The 13820-nt window shown below is 43.3% G+C and overlaps 1 protein-coding gene across 1 annotated transcript in view; it reads left to right on the top strand.

Moving 5' to 3' along the window:
• Positions 1–1202: 1202 nt before the first annotated feature.
• tnfsf10l (TNF superfamily member 10, like) overlaps positions 1203–13820 on the top strand; it is a 46516-nt gene continuing 33898 nt past the window's right edge. Inside the window, exon 1 of the mRNA XM_076092369.1 lies at positions 1203–1541. Coding sequence (XP_075948484.1) covers positions 1317–1541 — 225 coding nt within the window. The 5' untranslated portion in view covers positions 1203–1316. The remainder of the gene's footprint in view (positions 1542–13820) is intronic.

The raw sequence follows: 13820 nt of genomic DNA, 5'->3' as shown, positions 1-13820 counted from the left end.
TGCTATATTTTCTTCTTTATTAAAAATATCAAATCGCAACAAAAAGCTGTTTCATTGATTCATCTGAGTATTATTCGACCTATTAATTTATATAAAGTGTGAGAAAACTGTGAAAATGCACAAATGAAATACTCTCATTTAAGAAGATAAAATGAGTATTTTTATTGTCCTTTTTTTGCTTAAATTTCCAGAAGTGTTGCAAATTCATTTTGTGTCACCTTTTTTTAAATTCCACTCTTGACTTGAAGTCCTGAGGTGACTCGAGTCAAACGAAGAGAGAGAGAGAGAGAGAGAGGAGAAGAGAGAGAGAGGAGAAGAGAGAGAGAGAGAGAGAGAGAGAGGAGAAGAGAGAGAGAGGAGAAGAGAGAGAGAGAGGAGAAGAGAGAGAGAGAGAAGAGAGAGAGAGAGAGAGAGAGAGAGAGAGAGAGAGAGAGAGAGAGAGAGAGAGAGAGAGAGAGAGAGAGAGAGAGAGAGAGAGAGAGAGAGAGAGAGAGAGAGAGAGAGAGAGAGAGAGAGAGAGAGCGCCCTCTGCCAGCTCACCCTGAAACTGAGGCTCAGGACAAGAGTCAGTCCAAACTGTTTAAAGAGAAGAACAGACATCACATATATGATGACCAATTTAACCTTTAACAAAGTCCTCAGGAGATGTTTCTACTTTGCAATTACATATTCTGAAAGAAGACAAAGAAATCTCTATTCATCAACAAAAATAAATATAACTTGAGAGATATTAACTGTCTTTTTTAGTCACTTTCCAATGGGACAAATAATGAACAAAACATATTAATGTCCCTTTAAATGATCTATCTGCTGTTGCTTTTCTTGCAATGTTCTGCTTTGGCAACGTGTGGCATTAGTGCCCCACGAGAGAGCACTGTTGAAACTTAAAGTGTGTGGGGGGGGGGGAGGGAGAAAGGGAGAGAAAGAGAGAGAGAGAGAGAGAGCGAGAGAGAGAGAGAGAGAGAGCGCTCCAGGGTGATGAAGAGGTTAAGCCAGCCCCCTCTTGCTGCTCTCTCCCGCCGGTTGCAGCCCATCAGTCCACCGCTGCCTCCCTCAGCAGCTTTACGCAGAAGTTCAACCTCCGCTTTACGCAGCAGCTGAGGACAGATCCGAACTTTTTAAACTTCCAGGTCGTGCGTCTCCTCTCCGGCCCGCTCGCGCCTCCTCCCCTCGTCCTCACGAGAAGCCCCATCGTCGGCAGCAGCGGACGCATGGAGATCTAACTGTGCTCCACTTTTTTTTTTCTCGCTCGTTTTTGGCTGCTCCGTCGGATCTTTTTTTTGTTGTTGTGGTCTGCTCATGCGTCCGGGAATGCCATGGCCACTCCGAGCGCACAGCAGCAGGATTATTTCAGATCGGTGAGCAGCGAGTCCACCACCTACATGATGGTCCCGGCCGGCGGGCCGGGCGGGCCGAGCGGGACGAGGCGCCGGGAGGCGCCGTCCAAGATGTGGGTGGCGATGGTGGTGATCGTGGTGGTGGTGCTGCAGATCGCCTCCACCACGGGGCTCTTCCTCTACCTGAACATGTCCATATCGCAGGTAAGAGCTGTCTGTTAAAGAGGGCCGTAACCCTGCATAGAATGCGCTCTTTTGCGCACTGATTTAGTGAGAAATACATGCTTTGCGTGAGGGAAGTTTTCATGTGTGGAAACTTCGTCCCCGCGCTCTCACGCGGACAACAGCTCAGCGTGACTGGATTTGTGAAACAATGCAATCCGGAGTTTACGAGCACAAAAGACGAGAGGGAATGAGCCGGCAGCGTTTATCCAACTAAACGGGTCTAAGCCGCGTGCTTAAGTGAACATATTGGAGCCATTTGGGTAGAAAGTAGTGCTGGTTGACTTTAAGTAGGTTGCAGATGTTGTGTGCAGAGGTGAACTATGCAGGTCAGTGATGGAGGTGGGATAACACCCTCCTGGGGTTCTATTCAAGCCTTTTTTATCCACTTTCTAAATACAACAAGTCCTCTGCTGCAACGTTTGCACAGCTGAGGTTTGATTGCTGCACTCTATAAATCAGAGCTGCTGTCGCCGCGGGAGAATCTCTGTGGCACTGCAGATGTGCACGTGAGTGTTGTCCCATTAGGGGGGGAAACACGAAATTAAATCAGCAGCTTCCACAGCTTTGGTTCAGTGCAGCGAGGCAGAAGTCCACTTTAACATCACTGTGCTCATCCTCATCCTCTGTTATGGATTTAAGGAACAGTTACTGTGATTTAAAGGCACACACACACACACACACACACACACACACACACACACACACACACAGTTGAACGACTAGGTTGAGGTCAACAGCAAGAGGTGCTGCATATGGTTCCCGATGCTTCGCTGGAAGTGCACATGTTGGATCTTTTTGACAAATCGACGGTGGATGGAGCTTGAAAGCGATGCTCGGGTCCCAGCGAGAGGCCAGTTTAATAAAGTGTAACGCTACTCCTCTCCTGCTCAGGGAGAGGGAGCCGGTTGTGCCTCTTCTCCACATGAGTGCATCAAAATCTGAGCATCTCTTCAACAGTCTTCTCACAGATCGTGTGGCGGCTGGAAAAGGCGAACGTTTTTCCCATTTAAGGATAAGGAAGACAAATGATACTCGAGGTTGTCTTTCAGAGGCTTTTGCATCAATCAAAACAGCGGGTGTTGTGTTGACATTCAAAGCTTTCTAAGCTGCTGCTTTTACCAGAAAGGGAGTGAGCCATCAGGGGCTCGGTGTGATGGAACATTTGTGCATTGAAAGCATCACATTTTTGGACATTTTGGCGAGACCATCAATAGATGCTTTTGTGTTAAGAAGATAGAAATACAGGTTGCATATACATGACTCACTGCCATAAATAGCAAACTGTAACAGAAAGTTTTCTTAACTAATGAAAGGATTTATGCATGTTAAGTTGAGCAATAGCAAGTTAACATCTGTCTCGGATGTGAGTGCGAACACATAGAGGATGAAAACTGATTTTAAATCATATATTAGACCTTTTTGCATCAGAAATTCTAAATTTCTTTTTGTACACGACTGTCCTGCCACGAGAGGAACTTGCCTGCTTCCAATTTACTTACAGTCATGAAAGCAACAATCCTGTGGATCACAGCGGAGCCAGCTATAGAAATGTATTGTACATGCTTTGTTGCATTAGATCATGAGTGAATACATAGATGTATTAGGGAGGTCAAAAGGCTAAGTTACAGCTCCATCTCTGGGTTTGAGTTCTTTTTCGACGCGTCAAAGCCGGCAGGAAATCGCATCAGGAATAGTTTAGGGATGACACTGGAGGGAGAACGAAGGGGAAAACACGGAGCTGTATCGTCTGCATGGCGAGGATTTGGGAATCCCCCGGTTCTCAAGCGAAGGCCAGCTATTTTTAAATCTGGAAACAGGCCCCTGTTCTTTGAATCGCAGTGGAGTCACCACCCCTAACGCCGGAGCGGTGGAGACAAAAAAGATGCTTGGAACAAATGAACGGGGCACAATGAGGAACGCTCCGGTGTTGCCTCGGCTGCTGCTGCATTCACAAACAAAACAAGCAAACACATGTAGCCTCAATACAGAAGCTCAGGCTGGATGTTTCCCACTGGTTCTCGTGTCTGGATGAGGCTGTTTGTGCAAACTGGTTATTTCGATGTGAAATTGAGAAATGCTTCTGCATTTCTAACTCCAGAGGCGAAATTAAACCCAGTAGTTGAGTCACATCTCACAGTTGGCTAGCAGAGACAGTGAACTCAAGACCGATGTCCCGTTTGGAGGAATAATAGACCTTTTCATTGGCGTTCTGTTGCGAGGACAACTGCTTTGGTCCAAGTTTAACTTCCTGTTCGCTGAAGCATTAACAAACACTGCAACAGGAAATACAAAAGGAGCCCATTCAGATGGTTTATGTTCTCGAGGTAAGAGCAGGAAAACTTAGCAGTTAGCTGCAATGATAGAACAGGAGTAGAATGGACAAAAGACAATGGTGATTGTTGTTAGCTGTCATGGTGACAACCCATGTAAGTGGGGCCATAAAGTGTGATCGCAGCTGGCTGGGAGGAGAGCGGCCCATTGTTTGGCTCATTGTAACCGGTGTAGCATTAAAGCATGGTGGAATTAGCTTACTAGTCAGCTGTCCACGAGCTACTTAGCGAGCTTGCTAATTCCACCGTGCTTTAATGCTACACCGGTTACTGAAAATGAGCCAAAACAAAGTTGTCAATCATCGTTTTAGTCGTTAGCGCAAATCCTCACCTCAGGGAGTCCGCGATTTGCCGTAAGTCTGTTTAGTTTATACACAAGTTAGCCCGCTACGACGCTCCCAATGACAACGAACGAATTAATCAGTAAAATATACATTAGTTGCAGCCCGTCTGTCTGTTATGTATCTTTGTGTCTTTGTCAAGACTGAAGAGATGAAACTATATCAGCTGTGTTTCAGTTGCAATATGTTGCATCTTTTAATCTGCATTAAAATGAGGGTTTTCTGTGTGTGTGTGTGTGTGTGTGTGTGTGTGTGTGTGATTGGCATTCCATTCCTCACACTTCACTGGTCCACTTTATTATTGTTTGGGTTCACAGACAGGCTGACTCACCCCTACATGCAACAATACACCCGGTGTGTGTGTCTGTGTGTGTGTGTGTGTGTGTGGTCTGACTCACACAGAAGAAGTTTGAGCTTACTGTGGATGTTTCTTAGGGTGTGTGGTCCGTTTAGCCACCCCCAAAAAGTCTATTTTTTGGTCTTTTCTATCTGTGTTTGTGTGATTTAAGTGTGTTTTTACGTGTGTGATCGTATGCTGTTATCTTTGTGATAACATGAAAACCTCCAGACATATAATAAATTTGTCAGGTCCACAAAGAAACAGATTTTACTTTGGATCAGGTGTTAGAGTTCGGCTGAAGTTACAACACTATGAAGTAGGCTAGATTAGGTAACCAGCCTTATTAGAGCGCCTCAGTTCTTTGACAACGAAATAATTACATTTTGAACGCTTATTGTCAACAAGACTGAACTCTCGTGGATCATTTCTGCACAGTTTTTCAGTGGGAGCCGGTACATTTGCAAGTGATCCAAGCAAAGTCGCTATAGATAAAAGGCAGCGCTGCAGTTGATTCATCTAACAGCCGATCAACAGAAAATTAAGCTGCAACTTTTTTGCGAATCAAAAACTCGTTTAAGTCACTAAACACAGTAGTTGATTCTTAAATATGAAGATTTTATGCTTTTCTTTGCTGTACAGGATAGTAAACTACACATCTTGGGGTTTTAGACTGTTGGTCGCACATAAGACATTTGAAGACGTCATGTTGGGATGATTTATAAACAAAATGATTAATAGACTAATCAATAAAGCAATTAGCCGATTCATTGATAGTCAAAATTTACAGTTATTTACAGCTAGAGATCCAGCAGACATTTGCCCTCCAAAGGTGGCATTTGTCATCACACCGTCCCCGGTTCAAAACCTGCATTCTCTCTCGTGTCCACCAGGGGGCGACTCCTCTGGTTGCATAGAAGTCTATGAGAAAATGACTCTACTTCTCTCTTGATTTATTACCTCAGTAAACATTGTAAACATGAGTTTCTGGTCTCAATCTCTAGTTTCAAGTCTTCTTCAATACAGCATGATGTTCATTTAGTACATTATGGTCCATTTAGAGTCAAACAGACCATAAAGCAGGGGATGCTTTAGGGCGGGGCTACACAGTGATTGACAGGTCTCTACCACTTTCACAGTGTGTTTTCACTTCATGAACGTTAACTAACATGTTGGTCGCCTAGAAATGTCTTCCTTCAGTTGTACTTAGCTCCACCCTCTGGTGTCACTTGTGGTTGCTAAAAACCAAGATGGCGACGGCCAAAATGCCAAACTTAAGGCTTCAAAAACAGCACTCCACAAAAACCAATGGGTGACATCACAGTGAATAAGTCTACTTCCTATATACAGTCTATGGTCACCCTCCGTATTTCATCTTTAACTCTACATGTAACTGTCAAATCAAGACAGAAATCCCCTTTATTTAAGAGTTAAAAGTAGAAAAAAAACAATCCGTGTACGTGTTGATGTCTGCAAACAAATGTTGCTTTGATTCCTCTGTGGGATTTCCCTTTATAAAGATCGCGCCTGACGAAGAGCCGGACAGGAAACACGAGGAGAGAGATGAAATGCAACAAATTTCCCTCAGCTAGAATCGATCCATCACTCTCTAACCACCGGGGGCCTCATATTACTTGAATTGCCTCACATGACCTCTGCTGCTTTTCATGTGTTTATTGTGACACAACATCATAAGAAAAGCTCCCTGCTGACCTAAACGTCTGCACACAGGCAAAGATACCTGCTAGAAAATGGTCATCTCCATCCACGCACACACACAGTCATTTCTCAGTCCTCCCTCCTTGTGTGGCCTCGGCTGTTCTTGCCAAGAAATGTCTGCCGCTACCTCCTATAGAACAGTATAGGCCTGTTGCTGTATATTTATCCCAGCGTTTCACACTGGATCAGGTTTTATTGGTGGAGGTGAAGGTCGGCGTTACTATTAGAGGATCAATGGATGTCATATAGCAAGAGTGGCTACGTGTGCTGGGGGGGGGGGGGGGGGTCATGCAACACGTGTGCATTACGGGGGGGGGGGGGTGTCTTTCAGTGTGTTCATCATCAGATACCAATTTAGACTCAAATCATATCCTACACTACAAATATTTAGATTTCATTTAAAGCTTCTAATATAAACCTCCATCACCAGACTCCGTTGCCAAAATACACATCTTTCGGCCTTCTCTCTTCATCACACCTTCCTTCTTTCCTTCTCTCTCCCTGTCTTTCCCCCCCCTGCAGTCTCTGGTGTTATGGTTCAAGTCCAAATCGGAGAATCGAGTTACAGTTTTAGGGCTCTTGGGGGAGGGAGGATGGATTTTTCAGGAGTGACACACAAGCAGTTCTTTTCTTTTGCTTTTTATGGAGGTAGGAGTGGAGGAGTTATTCTTTGGCAGTGGATGTGTGCGTGTGTGTGCATCTAAACAGGGCCTGGGCCGCTCTCCAAAGTTACGCGAGGTGTTTATATGGGTGTAACACACAAAAAGAACAAGGCATGGTTAATGGAGGACGGTGAAAGACATGTATTTGGCCTTATTTCGCCTTCATGGCTCAACGAAGACGACGAGGCCAAAACTGACGTCAACTAAGTAATCCCAGAGTAACAGACATGTTGGCTCGAGCAGTGGCGGACACACTTTATTAAAAATGACAAACCTTTGCGATCCAATTTACAATAGGTCATTATTTTTACTGCCATTTCCACCAAAAACTGCTTTGTTTTATGCATGTTTTATTGAAAACACAAACACATGTTAACTGCTTTATAAATGAGACTAAATAAATGCATTCAGGTGGATTAACAGGCTCTTGTTTCTTTCCTCTGATCAGTGAAACAAACTGAATGTACGCTATTGTTTCATATTAGAGTCAACGTTATAAGAAGGCTACAACTATCAGAGCAATACGGCTCAAAGGTGTTCTGCAGATGTAAAAGATAAAACTCTGAAGTCAGTCTTTGGGAGTCACACATTCGGACAATCTCCGTAGTTTTGTTGCTAAAACAATAATACAGTTGGAAAAAAACAATAACAAAACCTGCTCGGCAGAACCAGTCTTAAGGTCGGCTCTTCATATTTGGGCGTGACGTGCAGAAGTTGCTTGTAAACACTCGTCATAGCAGAAACACACGCACAGACCTGTTGTTTCTGCAGCTGCTGTGCTAACGTGCTAACAGACTGTTCACTCGTTGTTGGTGCGGTTCAAAGAAAGGTTGTGATTGGCCTGTCTGAATGCAGGATATGTAGGTTTGTTAGACGTCGTTCTAGCGACGCCAGAAGGGGAACCTAGAGCATCAGAGTTTGGATCTTAGGAGCACTGACGGTGAAGCGTCGGTATTTGACGAGTTGGGAGTGATGATGTGTTGCGGAATCCCCTTAAGTTTGGTGGGCGAAGCTCTCCGATTGTCTGATACATGTCAGACAATGTCATGTAAACCAACAAAAAGAGACGTCCTGATTCGATTTCCTGCTAAAAAAAGCTCTTCTTCCTTCATGATGTTGTGTCTTTGATGATGAGAAAGACGGTCGTGATGATGATGATGATGAGAAATGGAGATGAGGTTCTTTAATTAGACTTCTAGACTTTTAAATCCTAAACTGGATCCTACATTTCTTTAGCTTTTTCCAAACATTTGAAAGCTCCTGTTGGAGCCAAACAAGACATAACCCAAATGTTTTCACAAGCTGAGAAGTACTCCTCGTGATGGGTGAACTGTGTGAAATTGAGAGTAAATGGTGAATCAGAATACTTATAGATTTAAACTCTGATGAACTCTTCTGTGGCTCCTATTTTTTGCAAACTCGTGTCGTTCAGCGGAGCAGGATTTAAACCCTTAGTTCTATATTTCAAATTCCCCAAAGTCTCCGAAAAGACCAAATATGTCAGCTTCAATTCCAAGTAAATGTGTGAAATCCAGTATATTTTCACTTGAATACATGTTACAGCTGTTGGCATCTTGGGTTTGAATAATAGTTATGTGAAGTGTTATGATACGATACTGTGTTTTCTAAAAGATAAACATATTTAAGGGGAAAGTCGAGAACTTAAGAAGTTAAAGTTTTAACTAAACATGTCTTTTCCACCATTTGTGCTAAGCTAAGCTAACTGGCTGCTGTGCTAGTGTTACAGACACGTAAGCAGTATCAATCTATTCAACTAAGTCTCTGCAAGAAGGGAAAATAGGGTATTTCCCGAAATCTTGAACTATTCCTTTAATACGACTCTTAGAAAACCAACAGTAAGATCTCAGGAAACAAGATTATCTTTAACATTTTAGCAAAATATCTTCACATTTTAAATGAGAAGTCATTTTAAATGCAGCACCCAAGACAAGCAGAAATTAATTTAGCTCTAAAAATCCTTGCAGCTATTATGTGTTTGAGCCTTAATCTGCAACCTTTGGGCGCATCATCTTTGCTCCCAATCTTTCCTGTTTCTCTCCGTTAAGTAATCTCTAACCCCCCCCCCCCCCCCCCCCGAGACAAGATTTCTAGCAAATGAGGTAATAAAAGTTAGCAAACATGGTGTTTCCTCACCACAAAGTGTCTCATAAGTGGTGGAAGATAGAGAGTTGCAACAGAGAGATCATTTGTAAGTAAAATAATAAATAAACGAGGACTGGAGAGGAGTCTGTTGCTGTGCATTAAGTCAAAAGATGGACGGCAGATCCACACACACACACACACACACACACACACACACGACCTTGGTTCAGCAGCTTGACACGTGAAAACAGGATATTTGTGTTTCCGCGTTGGAATCCTCATTATAATGTGGCTACAGCTGTGTGTGTGTGTGTGTGTGTGTGTGTGTGTGTGTGTGTGTGTGTGTGTGTGTGTGTGTGTGTGCCAACAGCTGGTACTGTGTTATCACTCTTGTTTGCTCAGTCAACATGGCTATAAAGCGCTGATTAACTATTTTGGGGCGCTAATGGACCTCTGCTACATGCGGTGACTGATATCGGTGCTGCCGAACCTTCTGTGCACATGTTAGCACCTGTTTTCACTTCTTTAGATATCTTTGTAGCGTGTTGACTGCTGAGTCAGCTGAATGTATGTGCTCTGCCTATTCGTATGTGCTCTGCCTATTCGTGTCAGCTTCTGTTAGTCACCGTCTCCGGCTGATGACACCCAGTAGTGAAGTAATGAACTGTACATCTGAAAGCTTTCTGTTTTGAATCTTCTGGATTTTTTATTTTATTTTTTTTCTGCTCACGCTCAAAAAACCAAAAGCGCTGTGATGAAATGGTGAAAGACGAGTACAACCGGTAAGATAAACTCCTATTAACGGGATAAAGCGTTAAAAATGTAACGTAAAGACGTCAGAGTCAGTCTCAGCTCTAGAAAGAAAGTTACGGTTCAGAAATCAAGACTTGGAATGACAGTGAGACGAAAAGGAGGAAAGAGATGCAACTATTATTGAGCTGAACATAAAACCACAGGAAGTAGAGATGTCTTAGTTCAGTGAAACCTGTTGCACCAGTCTCACAATACTTGTGTTATTCCAACAACTTTATCAGAATCATAATAAAAAGAATTTAAATAAAAACAGCTGATATCATACTTTCTCCTCAGTAAGAAGCAACAAACAGTGTGGTCTGTATGAACCTGAAATTGAGTTTGTCGGTTTATTCAACAAAAACAGACCTTGGAGCCGACGCATGATTCAGTTTCGGTAAATAAGCCTCAATGATTGCATATTGGGTGGTGTTACCAGGAAACAGATGGTTAAAGATATAATGTACATAAATTGGAGCATGGATCTTCTATGTGTTGACCCCCGACAGTGTAATGTCCTTCCTCATCTCAGATCTCCCCTGTAGGAGCCCCATGTGGCTCCCATCATATGGAAACCAAATCCTCCCAACTCTCTGTGTGTATCGTATCAAAGGAGAGGCAAGCTGCGTTGCCCTGTTGGAACTTGTCCAATCGGTCCAAAGAGAGACGTTTGGTTTGGGTAACGGGGGGGGGGGGGGTGACAAGCGGAAAAAAGGGGGAGATGAAGATATTTGAAAGGGAAAGTACAGAAAATTGGTATTTGATGTTTTTCTCAAGGTTGCTTTGTGATTTTAACATAGTTTGCCAGAGTTTCTGAGGACCAAAAGCCAACATAATTGTCATACAATATTGCAAAGATTAAAAACTATCCATCAAAAGCTATTGAAATTCCTTCAGATTTAGCAGCTCCAAGACAAAACACACACACACACACACACACACACACAAACACACGCCTAATGTGCTAAATATGCACCTCCTGTAACACCTGGATAATGAATATACAGTTAATTGTTAGTAAAGAACAGGCTTGTGCCATCATTGTGCTGTGATGATAATGCTACACGGTGGTTACAGAAAAAGTAAAAGAAAAGACGTACATGTGTGTGTGTGTGTGTGTGTGTGTGTGTGTGTGTGATTAGCCAGTGGTTGATTGGATGGAAAGTTCTAGTCGGTCTAACGTGATCTGATCCTGGGAATGGGCACACATCTCTGTCCTGGGCACAAGAAGGAGGGCTTGTTAGTGTCAGTTGAAAATCTGTCCAATCCAAGTACACACACACACACACACACACACACACACACACACACACACACACACTTGTTCTCTCTCCGATATCAGCATTGGACTCTCAGTAACAGAACCCTCCTGTCAGCTCTCATTTCTGTACCAATTAAACAACCGGTGAACTCTTTTCTCCCTCCAACATTATCTTCTCCATCTTTCCACCCACTCATGTCCCACTTCCACAGCCCCCTCCATGAACCGCAGTGTTCGCCGTCCTTTTGTCTCACTCCCGTCTCATCGACTGTCAAGAACAACCTTTTTTTTGGGGGGGGGGGCTTTTAATGAAAGCATACCCGAAGCCTATCACCACTTGCTTTTGTATAGATCCAAAAAAGCCACAGAACAACATTATGGCTGATGTTTCACTTCCTCAGCTCTCCGCTGAGCTCCAGACTGCTGCTAGTTTTTTGGCTTAGCGACTCACCACATAACACTGAGTCGTTAGAGGCTTGTTAGGGTCTTGGGCGATCGCAGGTCATCCGTGACTCAGTGCACCAAACCCTGAGCAGGGATTTGGCTTCGTGTGCAGCTGCTGAATGGAAAACCTTAATAAAAAAGAAAAGCTCTGGGAAAAGGAGGGAGGACTTAGAAATAACGTGAGTTTTTTGCTCAAAGTTTGGTCTGTTAAAAGTTGGAGGTTAAGCAACTTTAAGAGTGCAGACGTTGGCGTCGTTGCTAAATCACGGCGCCGTAACTTTAGCCGTAACATTTCAGCTCTCGGAAATTAAAAGTTGTCATCGTTGTTGAAAAGAAGGCAATCATCGGCCTCTAGAATTCAAGGCGTGTTAAGTTAAAGCTCAGTTGTAGCTGGCAAGGATCTAAATCAGTGCTGTCAGATATAGTTTTGATTTTGGGCCATAAACAGAAAAATAGGCCGAACAATAGTGAATGAAAAGTTTTCAACCAGTTAAACCGCAAGAAAATCTGTGTTTATAGACCAGCGCTATCAAACGTTTGACTTCACAGGAGTTTAACACAGCGCATTGCCTAAGTGCCAACTTAAAATATTACAATGGTGTTTGTAATTAGAGGTACAACAGGCCAAATACTGGTTTCTGTTCGTGGCCTGGAGGCCCTCTGAGAAGATTAGGATGCAAATGTAAATCTGTAAGTCTTATATTTCCTGTTTCGAGAGGTCAAGACGGAGGTGATTTCACTAAAACGCAGGAGTTTGACAAACCCCAGATCCAAATCACACAGTCTATCCAGAGGAAATAAATGCCAACATACTGTACTTGTTTGCACTAAAAGACAGAAGTCCAGCTACTGCACACTGATGTCTTGGCCTCTTGTGGAGGAGATAAACATCTTGTATGAAAGGTTATGAAAACATGTGTCTGATGGAGTATTGAGTTTCTCTGCTGTCCAAAAAGGTCTCAGATCTCAGGCTTTGTTGCTTCCAAAATATTATGACTAGAGAGGGATAGTTGAGACAAATCGAGATTGTGACCACGAGAGGTTGAAAAGGCTATTTTTAAGTCACAATGGTTTATTTTAGTTGAGGACAAAGACTTCTCGGACAGAATGTTTAAAAAAAAAGCTTTAGATTCTCAGAAAGGCGAAAGGTATGTTTTTGGCAGATAACAGAATAAGTAGCAAAGAATCCCATCGGGGAGATCGCAGACAGGTTTTTCCTTTTTAGGAGTTGGCAAAAAAAAGTGCGAGCTGGCAGCGAATGCAGCGCTCATGAGACGTTCAAGATGTTTCTCAACACGCTGCACAAAATGCGTGATGATGGCTTTGATTAAATAAAAATTTAAAAAAGGGGCCGACACGTGTCGCGTCAACAGATAGCAGCCGCCGAAAGTGCTTTGAGCCGCGTTAAATGCTGCAAATCAATTGTTTTTTTACCGAATGAAGCTTGACCGATTCAAGTCACGACTGAAATGAGCAACACATTTTTAGATAATGAAGGAAACGAAGGGGATCCGTTCAATTTCATTCTCCACAAAGGGAGTTAACTCATTCTTCCTGACCCGTCCGAATCGTCCGAGACTGTTAAAAGGATTCGGAGCCTCGTGATCGGTCACGGTGACGGCTCACGATAACCTTTGACCTCGCTGTCAAGCTGTCGTCGAAGTCTCGCTTGATGAAGTGTGGTCATTTTGAGAGTTACCTGCATTATTGCCATTTCTAATAAATGTTTAAACTAATTATAGTTTACCTTGGTAGACTCTCTAAAATGCATTGGTAAGCACTTGTTCAACCCTTTTTTTTTTACATTTCTAAAAATAATTCTAACCTTTGTCTTGGAAATAACCATTCAACGGGCATTCTGGTGGGAACGTCTGGGCCCCACCAGAGAACACACAGATCAGCTACAGTCTCTGAGAACAATAACACTTGTAAAGGCCTCACTTGAGTCATACCCGCTCGCCGGCTCCGCACAAAGACAACCACATTTAACTGACACTTTTGTTGCCCACCCATGCTGGACCTGCCCACCCACCAGCACCCAGAGGACCCCACAGCAGCCTGCCGACCTAAACCGCTTCAACTGCATTGTGTGTTCTTTGGTCGAACATTCACCTTCGTTTTCACCCTGTAAGTTTCCCAAATGTGATCATCCAGTGGTGGAACATATCATCTGAAGTTAAAGTGTTATTGCAAGAGGCAGACTTGCTAAGTGGCTCATTGGACGAAGCTAAAACCTGTTGTTAATCCTATCAGAGCGACAGCTAAATAC

The sequence above is a fragment of the Anarhichas minor genome, unplaced genomic scaffold (genome assembly GCF_050575085.1).
Source record: "Anarhichas minor isolate MPS153535 unplaced genomic scaffold, ASM5057508v1 ptg000016l, whole genome shotgun sequence".
Lineage (NCBI taxonomy): Eukaryota > Metazoa > Chordata > Actinopteri > Perciformes > Anarhichadidae > Anarhichas > Anarhichas minor.
Note: the sequence above shows the minus strand (reverse complement) of the source record. Positions and strands in the feature narration are given on the sequence as shown.